This window comes from Gavialis gangeticus, unplaced genomic scaffold, assembly GCF_001723915.1.
Source record: "Gavialis gangeticus isolate Ggan-Ray unplaced genomic scaffold, GavGan_comp1, whole genome shotgun sequence".
Taxonomy (NCBI): Eukaryota; Metazoa; Chordata; order Crocodylia; family Gavialidae; genus Gavialis; species Gavialis gangeticus.
The window spans coordinates 128,890,632-128,901,297 of NW_017728992.1; the positions used below are offsets into that span (position 1 = coordinate 128,890,632).

At 38.7% G+C, this 10,666-nt stretch overlaps 1 protein-coding gene across 3 annotated transcripts in view; it reads left to right on the forward strand.

Annotated features, from left to right (window-relative positions):
- LOC109304933 (serine/threonine-protein kinase Sgk3) overlaps positions 1-10,666 on the forward strand; it is a 68,634-nt gene that overhangs the window by 6,173 nt on the left and 51,795 nt on the right. For all 3 annotated transcript variants that reach the window (XM_019527753.1, XM_019527754.1, XM_019527752.1), the window contains exon 2: positions 3,927-4,132. In XM_019527753.1, the coding sequence (XP_019383298.1) occupies positions 4,055-4,132 (78 nt within the window). In that variant the 5' untranslated portion in view covers positions 3,927-4,054. The remainder of the gene's footprint in view (positions 1-3,926; positions 4,133-10,666) is intronic.

Sequence of the window (10,666 nt, forward strand, 5' to 3'; positions counted from 1 at the left end):
GCAGCTAGGCTCTGTGGTAACAGGTTATAAATACAGATAACTATAAAATAGATAGGCAATAGTAAATTCTTAGTGGATATAACAGAGTATCTTGTTCTTATAAGTTATAGAAAACTCTACCCTGGAAAAGATTTTTAATCACAAATAACTTATTTTATTTATATAAACTAAATTAATATTTATATGTGATGTTTATTTTTCTTTATTTTTAAAGCAGCCCTCAGAATTGTGACTGAAATTACAGTAGTGAACTACAGTCCATTTGAGGGACCAATAGCCCAATACATCTTGGCATTAGCTGATCCCACAGCCCTTCCCTTCCCCCCCACCCCCTTCCAACTTACCAGCTGGAGGCAGCTCTCCAAGGTGCCGGCTCTGCTCCATGCTGCACACACATTTATCAGCCAAATTATCGGCCCCATAGAGCTGACATCCAATATAGACAATTTTCTTTGTATTGATACTGATCCAATATCAGACTGATGCATCAGTGCACCTCTACTTTTGATTATGATGTTAAAGCCTTTATAAAGTTCCTTAGAACTGGAGGCTTTGAGGTAAGAAAAATGAACTAATTGGGAAGTTGGAGGGACAGCCTGAGTACTTGGATTGAAGTTTTATTTCTTGAACTTCTGCTGGGATTCAAACCAGTGTGGCACTGAAACTGCATGGATGGATCAGAAGACTGCTTGTTGCCAAAAGAGAATGCATTTTTTAGTGAATGAATGGTCACTCACTTGAGCATATGTGTGTACTTGTCAAATAAAAAAGAATAGCCACTTGTCTCCTTGTATCATCGCTCACTGCTCTGGTCACAAGTGCAGATGCTTGCTTGCTTGCTTGCTTTTTCATCACTGGAGCCTGCTCCACCTTAAGACAAACTTCACAAAGTTGCAAGCCACCCTGTAGCTTGTCACAATACAGTAGTACTCTGGGCGATTCATTCATCTCGTCCAGGTTTTTGTCATTCCATCACTTAATTACCAGGGTTCCAGGAACTACAGAAACCAGTGAACCTGTTGATGTAAAGCATTCATAGTTAGAGGACTGGAGAAAAATATAAAACACGTTTGAAATGGGATGCTTTAAAGTGCATAGAATAATTGTTAGTGGAAACTATATGCAAGGTTTTTTTGCTTTCAGGAGTTTCATAACAAATTTGTTGGGTGCTCTTTCCAGCTTTACTAACTTAATTTTATGTTATGCTTGAAAGCTACTGCAAAAAAAGCCTTTTCAAGAACATAAAAACTAACTGCAGCACACAGACTTCCAAGTATCTTGCAATATAAATATTATTGCTTCCTGTTTTTTTATTTTTGAAGACTTCAGCTGCTCATTCCTTACCACATTCTTTTCCATCAGATTCATTCTGAACCAAACTGGGTGCTATAATTTCCAGAGATTTTTTTTTTCTACTGTGTCATTTTTATCTCAAATCTGTTTGTTCTCTGGGCTGATCTATGCTGTCTCTTCAGTTATATGCAACTTCCTAGTATAAAGGCTCTGAAACCTAAAGAAGTTGAGAGTGCCAGCCTGTATCTTTACCCTTCAGGTTACACAGTGCAATTGTCATGATGAGGAATACAAAAGTTGCATGATGAAACCTGTTGCTTATATGGGAAGTGAAAGAGGATGTGAGAATGATACTAGTAAGGAAAGAAAAGCGACAGGGCTGCTCTAACAAGCATTATGGAGTGCTTGAAAAGTACAGGAAGAAAACTCGCAATGCTCATAGCTATGACCATTTCGTTGAATTAGTTGTTACATGTACAAGTACTTTGTGAACTCTAAATGTTGTTAAGCACTTGACTGAAATGAAACCAAAACATCTGAACTTGATAACAAGGGAGAACTGCTGTCCATTTTAATGCATGTTTTTAAACTTTGTATGAAGTGAAAGCAAACAATCTTAGTTGCATGCTTAAACACAGTTTGATAATTGGTTTACTTCATAACAAGCTATCTTAATAGTGGTTCCTCAGAAAAAGAGTAAGTTCCTGAGTGCATGTAAAACTTACTAAATTTACTATTTCACAGGCTAAATTTTAAAAATCTATTACTCAAATTTGAGTAAGGAGAATTTGGAATGGCCAAAATATTGTGAGTTCAAGTCGAATTTAAAAAAGAAACTTTGTCAGAATATATTGCAGTTCAGTGAATGCCACTCACTTTGTTGTTACTACAGCTTTAGTTTCTGATAACTTTAAAAAATAAATTCCCTGTATTCATTGTTTTTAAAGCCCCTTTAATGATTAAGAAAAATGATATTTAAGGATTAAGAAAAACTAGTTGAGATTTGGAAGAAATTATGGTCAGTTGGCTATTGAGAACAAAAACAAACCAGAGCTCTCTGAGAATTAACTTCTGTCTATCAAAAGCAGATCTTTTAAAATTGGATTCCAGGGGCCTTGTCTTTGTTGCCAACACTAATATGGGTGTCTCCTCTAATAGCAGAAGTACATCAGATTAGGTGGTGCTTTTTAGAAATGTCTGGCAATGAAATAACCAGTTCATATTTCACTTTCCTGTTTTAGGAAAATGAGAATTAGGGGTGTGTACAGCTCAGTATCTTTTCCTCATGGTGCTCTAAAGGGAACTGAAGTGTTATCTCTAATGCTAGATAGGAAACAGCTACATAACATTTTACATGAATTGTATGGGCTAGGGTTGAATTGTATTAATTTTAAAACCCTAACAGTTCAAATCCATACAACCTTAAACAGGAGTTTCATTAGAACTGCAAACATTTTTGGTACTGTTGCATGCTAGTTAGTTTGTATTTATATTGTGGCAATATCCAGAAGCCCCAGCTGGGATTGGCTTCATAGTACTAGACACGCATGAGAAAAGTTATTTTTAAGAAAATTAGTTGGTACTGAAGTTGCCTGTTTTAGTGGCTTTGTATTCTTTGCTTTACTGTCTTTTTGAAAATGTGTCCTTTCCCATTGCTGCATAAAAGACCCACACACAGAGACTAATGGTCTTTAGGGAAAATGATGATGCTAGTTACATAAGGAGCCTTCAGAGGAACAAAATGAGCAAACTAAGGTGGAGGGGAGTCTCTTGTAATCTGTCATTTAATGTAATCATGCATCACTTAAACAGTATTTAGTAGGTGTTCAGAAGAGAATGAATTTAACTGTCCTTTTTCTAAAAAATAAAAAAAATCCCCAAATACTGTGTTTAATCCACGATGAGAGGTTTTTTTCCCCATTCCCTGCTGCAGCAGTGGGTTGGGCAAATTTTTAAGTTGACCCTTCCATAATTAAAGTCAATGCATGGAAAATCATAACACACTTATAATTTTCCACATATAACATCTGATTGAGGGGGTCACTTTAAATTTTGAAGTAATCTGGGATTCAGATAAATACAGTAGATTTTCCTTACTTTTTCACTTCAGATATGATAGTTTAAGATAATTTAAACAGTAATTTTTAGTTGTACATGTCCTGTACCTTGATGTCAGAACATGCCAAGTATATTTAGCTAATTCTACCTAAAATAAATCTGTCTGGTAAACCTGACTTGATTCAGAGACAACATCCAGCCTTTTGACACCTAATTATATTGCAAGTGGTAAACTTGATTATCATCCTTTATGTGTCGTTGACCCCTGATCCCATTTAAGATAAAGTCCTCTGAAGAGGTAGAACAACTTGCTGCATCAGAGCCTGAGTTTTTTGCAGATATTAACATAGTCTGTCCCTGCTATTCAAAGGCCCGAGGCCTTTGAACTTGGGTATATGCAGTATTTATGTATGGAGAACTCTGGTCCCTGCCAGCAAGTGGGGTTCACCACCTAGTTTTAACTGTATGACTCTAGTATTCCAATATACTTATGATATTATATTATGATTATATTATTATAGTATAATATATACTTATAGTATATAATATAATATATCTTTCCTTAACTTTTTAAGGTTGCATGATGGAATCCAGATTTTCCCAAGACAAGTTGCACATTTTGGATCAGTATCGCTGAAGTTGGCTTCTGTTTGCCCAACACTAAATCGAGTCTCTTGACAAGTCTGCCCAAAAAACATATAAAATGGATCTCAAAGAAAGCTGCCCGAGTGTTAGCATTCCTAGCTCTGATGAACACAGAGAGAAGAAAAAGAGGTTTACTGTAAGTATACAAACATTTCCGTAGCCTGGATATCTAAGTTAATAACTTGTGATGGTAGGGGTATGTTTTTGCCTCGTACATTAGCAAGCTTAAATATTTGTGGATCTTAGCTTTTGCTTTATGGAAACGAGTGTTCTGCTCAGTAACTGTGCTAAGTACTGGAAATAGGTCTCTGTCCATTTCTCTCCTTTAACATTTGCTTTAAGGGTTCTTCCACTTTTAATAGAAATAATCCATATTTGCCTTTTAATGTATATTTTTAAAACAAACAAACAAACCTGCAGCATTTTCTTATATTTAGTAATCAAAGTATGGGGAAAGATTTTGCACTAGACCTCAGATCCAAACTGTGGTATTGTGTTTTTTTTTGTTTGTTTGTTTTTTTTAAATAATAAAATAGTGAAGAAATAGTGAGTTGTACCTGGAAAAATCTTCCCCCTCTGGAGGTTCTTATTCTGCTGTTTTCAGTCTGATTATTCTTTTTTTCCTCCTTTCAGTCTCCCCAACTAGTGCTAGTGTGTATGGGTTTGTTTTTTGCTTTTTATTTTTTGTCCATATAGTCAATGGAAATGGATGTTCTTGGAGTGTGGTGGGATCTTGTATCAAAGGTGGTGCCAGGGCTAATTTATAGATACTTGTAAATTGAGGGTTTGTTGTTGTTTTTTTTTGCTGGCCTCTGGTAGACCACAGAAGTAATCTCCATCATAACTTTATCACTAGTTTTGTGAAAATATCTAGCTGCAACAGTGGCTTGTTTTGTAAGAGTGGAAATGGGAAGCTGAGTGGTTTTGATGGGGGGGGCGGGGGTTATCTTTGCTTGTTTGTCTAAGATATGAAACTGTCATCCTAATGTTTTCTTTAAAAATGTGATCTGATTCATTGTTCAGTTGTGCACCTTCTGCTTATTTTTTGAGATTTATTTGGTTGGCTTGTTCTAGAGAATAATCTTGTAACTTTTCAACACCTTGCTTTGTTTTCGGACTACAGTTAGCTATTCCCTATTTACCTTTCCTTCAAAAGGAAGACAATGTACCTTGATTATATTTGGTGTAAATATAATCAAGTATACCATGATGTAACTTTTTGGGGTGGAGGATGATGAGAGGAGGAGAAAAGTGGCTTTTGGATTAACATCTTGGGTTGTAGTTTTAATGGGTGTGTAATTTTTTTGTTAATAAGTCTTTCTCAGAGCTTGAGCTTATAAAAAAGGTGCTTTTGTACTACCTAAATGTTGGTTCCCCGTTGTCAAGACTAGGGCACTTTTTTTGCTTGAAATATTTGGCTGTTGTAAGTCAACCAGTAATAGCAGCTGCTGGACTTCCAGTGTAGGCAGGGCAGTGACAACCAACCACAGTTCCAAAGCCCAGGATATGTAGGCCTTCCTAAGGGAGGAAAAAAATGACAGGGTATAACCTAGAAACCCTGCATTCCCACAAGTGGAGTAGCCCCAGTCCTAGCAATAGTAGGGGAAATTTTTTGGTAGATGAATAAAGTACAAGCACAATCTAATCGGGGAGAAAGTTCCTGGATATGGAAGCAAACTCAGTTTTGGCTTGTTTCATTTTATAGCAAGGAGTAATTAGCAGCTTGACAAAATTAAACTTTCACTGAAAACTTGTGAGCTTGTCATATATATTTTAGGATTCACTAACACTATCAGCCAGGAAGTGATGGTCACATTAATAGCAGAGGTAAAAGTTGCTCTACTTTGTATCAGTTTATATAGTGTATTTCTTTTCCTCTTATAAATCCATGCTGCAAGGTCTCTGGAGACCATTAGTATTGTTCCGTGTGCCTGCAAGAGACTATTTTGGACAAATTGAAGAAAAAGATTATATTTGAACAGTCCCTTTGTAGTAAATGTTATTATTGCAAAAGCTGTACGGAAGATGACTATTTCCATGGTTGGGTATGCGTTGCTTCTCTTGTAGTTCTTGGATGGCCGAAGATGGGAAGATGTCTAATCTGGAGGTGCTACTTCTGTGGAATGGAGAAAACCAGAATGAGAGTTTAACAACTTTGCTAACACAGTCAATGGAAATGGATGTCCACAGCATGTGGTGGGATATTGCATCACAGGTGGTGCCAGTTGATGATACTGAATCTTGGGCTAATTCACACATTTATCACTTGAGGGTTTTTGGGGTTTTTTTAATGGCGTCTGGTAGATTAGGGGAGTAGTCTCTCTCATAGCTTTAATGCTACTTTTGTGAAAATGTCCAGCCGCAAGCGGCTCATTATGTAAGAGTGGACAGCAAAAACAGAGGAGAATGCCATTTTAAAAACAGCTGCCTCCTTAGTCTGGCCAGTTCTCAGAAGCATAAACTTCAGCTCAGTTCCTTGGGTGGTCTTCTGCTTTGTCTAAGCAGATGTGCTTCAGCTACAGGAAATTCCAAATAAACGAAAGTAGTTTATACCTGGGAGATTGCTGGTGTGATTTATATAAGGCTTATGTCGTCACCCGAGTCTTGGTGTAGGAGGCTTTCAGGCTTGGCTTTCTCTTCCTAATTTGGAGCAGAGAAGGGATAGTCTGTCAGTTTCCCTGGATCTCCTGGTTGATACTTGGTCCAAGGATCTTCCAATTTTGAGTTCTCCCTGCAACTCGGAAGGAAAAAGGGATCGGTTACTGAATTTGGGTATGGCTTCACATTCCTAGGATCTTCAGACTACCTTAGTAGCACTGGACCCGGTAGGTTTCTGCTTTCCTTTACCTCCTCTTCTCCTCTTTTGGCCAGGAGGATTGGAGCTGCATATTTCTTTTAGAATCTTTATTTTCTCTACCTTCAGTTTTTTAAAGCAGTGGTAAGCCCGAGTGGGCATCCTCCCTTTCTTTGCGATGGAGTTGGTGGTTTGCCTGGTTTTCTTGGATAGTAACGCATTGTTTTTATGGGGAGTATAGAGGTTCCACTCACACTTTTATTCATGGTTCTTCAACACTTATGGCAGTGTAAATTTAGAATCGGAGATACTATGTAGCTTTAGGAAAATACTGTAATAAACACTAGGACTAAAAGACCTGCGTCATTAAGACAGTTGCTGCTCTTTGTGGGCATCCATGTCATCTTTTTATAAATTAAATTGAACAGGCTCCCTCCCCTCTTAAATCCTCCTTCCCTCCTTAAACCAACTAAATCTAGTTTGGCATCTTGCCCTTTCTCTGACCTACCCTGTCTCGCAGCTCATTCCCCTGATTGTTAAAAAACCTTTTCTAATTTTCATCCAAAATCTGGTAGAGACTGTTTTCTCTTGTGTCTTTGAGCTTAGTAGCTCTCTTCCCCCTCTGGTGTTTGAATCTTTATTTAAAGCAGTTGTAGCCCTTCTCAGCATTGATTTTTTTAGCTATGCTTAACAAACAAAGCTCTTAAAGTTTGTAGTATGAGATGAAACTCTATTCCCTTCACCCTAGCAATTCTTTTCCATATCTGTTCCAGTTCTTAAATTTGCCTTTCTTGACCAGGGATGACTAGAATTGTATGCAGTATTCTAGAGGCAGTCCTTATCAGTGCAATGGCATAAATACTTCCAGTAGAGCTATACAAGTAGCTGTATTGGAAACATCTCACCCAGTATATCTCAGTATCACATTCATCTTTCATGACTGTGTCACACGAGTAGCTCACTCATCCTGTGATCAGTTCAAGTGATCCTCTTCAGTCAGTTCCTACTGTGTAGCAGAAATTCTTCTTAGACTGTGGATATGACTTTGAGCTTCATACTACTGAATTTCATCCCTTTTACTACCATCTTCAAGGTCATCCTGTTCTTCCTACTGAAGACCTCCAGTGGTGGCAGCTTCACAGGGGCCTGGCCACCAGTAGCCTTGCCACTGGCTTTAAGCAATAGATAGCACCAGCTGGCTCCTGCAAGGAAGTGGTAGAGGAGATGCTCTTGTCTTTTGTCCTTGACTGATCTTGGCTGCATGGCCCTTATCATGACCTCTGTGGTGCTCTAGACTTGGATTTCTTTTCATATGTACATTTTCATGCTTCTCTTAGTTTTTGGGCAAAGGACAGAAATCTGCTGGGGTACATGAGGTGAAACTGAGACAGAAGGGGTACACTTATTTAAAAAACCTTGCTCTAAATATACTACTACTTAAAGGTCCATAAACAAGACTGGCCCTTCTTGAGGAACTTCAATATTAACCGTGCTTTTTAGTGGAACTCTTTTTTTTTTTCTCTAGCTTCTCTCTTTTTTTTTCCATGTGCATCAGAAAATGTTTCGGTTAAGTCCAGGTAGGTCAGACAACCTGAAGGGTGGTCTCAAAGCAGTGTTCCCTCTAAGCTGTGTGGTGTGCATGGCCGCACAGGCACGCCTGGCAGCGTGGCATGAGCGCAGCTGAGCACACCACACAGCTTAGAGGGAATGCTGTTCCAAAGAGGATGGAGCTAGACTGTTCTTAGTGGCAGCAGATAACAGAACAAAGAGCAAAGGTGGCAAGCTGCAGCAAGGGAAGTTTAGGTTCAGTATGAAGAAAAACTTTCTCACTAGGAGGGTAGTAAAACACTGAAACAGGTTACCCAGACAGGTGGTGGAATCTCCATCCTTGGAGGTTTTCAAAACCTGGCTAGACAAAGCCTTGATTGGGATGATCTAGTTGGGGATGGTCCTTCTTTGAGTACAGGATTGGACTAGATGACCTCCTGAAGTCCCTTCCAACCCTAATTTTCTATGATTCAATAACATTTGTCAAGCCTGGGGTACTGAATTTGAGCTGCAGGCTGGTATGTCAATCTTAGGAGAGCCAGTACTTCAGTCTGGTTTGCATCTGAGGCTCCTTGCTCCTTTCCTGGGTGGTTGCTAGTTATTTCTGGTGAATCCACACTGAAAAATGTTTAAAGAAGAAAGAGAAGGTAACTGTTTTTTCTAGGCATTATGGCTCACTATGTGGCTGATACACGCAGCTTTTGCTTTTCAGTCCTCTGCTTTCATAGGCTTTTAATAGGGTGCTGCAGTCGCCCTTGTTTATTCCTTATGTGGGAGCATACTCTGCCCCAAAAGGTATTGCTACTTGGAAAAGATGCCGTGCTTGGGGCCCATTCATACGTAGAGTGAGATGCACACTGACTTTACAATAGTGATGGCCAACTTTTTTGGCTGGCAGGCCACAAGTTAAGTCCCAGCACTCCCTAGTGTCACTCTGATCTCTGTCTCCCAGAGACGTACCTGACAGAATTTGCATCCTGGAGCACCAGAATGGAGGCTCAGGGGGGTTGCGTGCCACACATAGCAGCTGCTCAGGCCACTTGTCACAGGCTGGCCACTTCTGGAAGAGGAAGCTTAATTAGGAGGTGTTCTGTAAAGTCTGTTTCTCACCCATCCAGTCCTAGTTGCACTGGGTCATGTCTGCTAAAGCCTTGGCTTCCTTCACAGAGCAATAGCAGTGCCCTGTGTCCTCAACTCAGTCCCCAATTCTCAAACACTGTCCCTACTCCTGTCCCTTTTCTCTATCATTTGTTGTCCCCACATCCTCTTGATCCACAGTTTAGGTCCCCTCCTTTTATTGAAGGGCCACACAGTTTGCTAATCCCTCAGTGTGTTGAATAGGCTTGTTACATGTTGGCTTTTTGTTCTCCCTTTTCACGTGTGTGGGTAGGTTTGTTGTTGTCTTCAGCACAGTTAAGGTTGGCCTAGTGTTAGGGAAATGTTGTGGAGTCATAAACTCATGACAGATAACATGAGTTGACAGTCAGAAACCCAATATTCATTTAGTTTATGCCTTATATGTTTAATACTTCAAAATGTCAGAGCAATAATCCCAAATCTGCTCTGTCAAAGAAAAAAATTAAACACAATAAAATCCATTCTATTACAATACTGGTAAGTTAGCTAGAGACTATGCAAAATACATATCCTTCCAGCCTAGTTTAGTATATAAATCTCAGTTAATTACTTCAGAAGTGTGCCTCTGCTTTGTTTCTCTCTTCACATGTTTCTATATTGACATTATCAACATATGCCGAACCTTTTGCTTTTAAATAGTCACCAGATGAAGCAATAGAGGAAATGCTTGAAAGGTACTGAAGACAGTATATGGTTCTGAAAACAGAATCCTTTATATTTATGCTAGACCCTGATTTATTTTTTAAATGAATATATACAGTTTTAAATAACACTGAGACAACAGAATTAATCAGTTTTTCCCCTCTACGGTATAACATTTTAATGTTTCAAAAAGACCATGACCGTATATTTGCAAACCTAACTGCTAAAATGCGTGCGTGCGTGTGTGTGTGTGTGTGTGTGTATGTGTATGTATATATATAATGTGTGTGTGTGTATTCACTGTTCAATAAGGACATATATATAGGGCTGGAAGGGAGGCACCCAAGGGGATGTATATATAGGGCTGGATGGGATGCACTCCCATATATAGAGAATGCATTTTACTTTAGAAATTATTCTATTTATGAATTTTGCATAGCATGAATTCTGCCACTTTATGCTACATTCAAGAATATTTTTCCATACACTTTTAAAGCCTCCTAGATTGTATGATGACCTAGTCAGAGGGAGACCCATGATGTCATTATA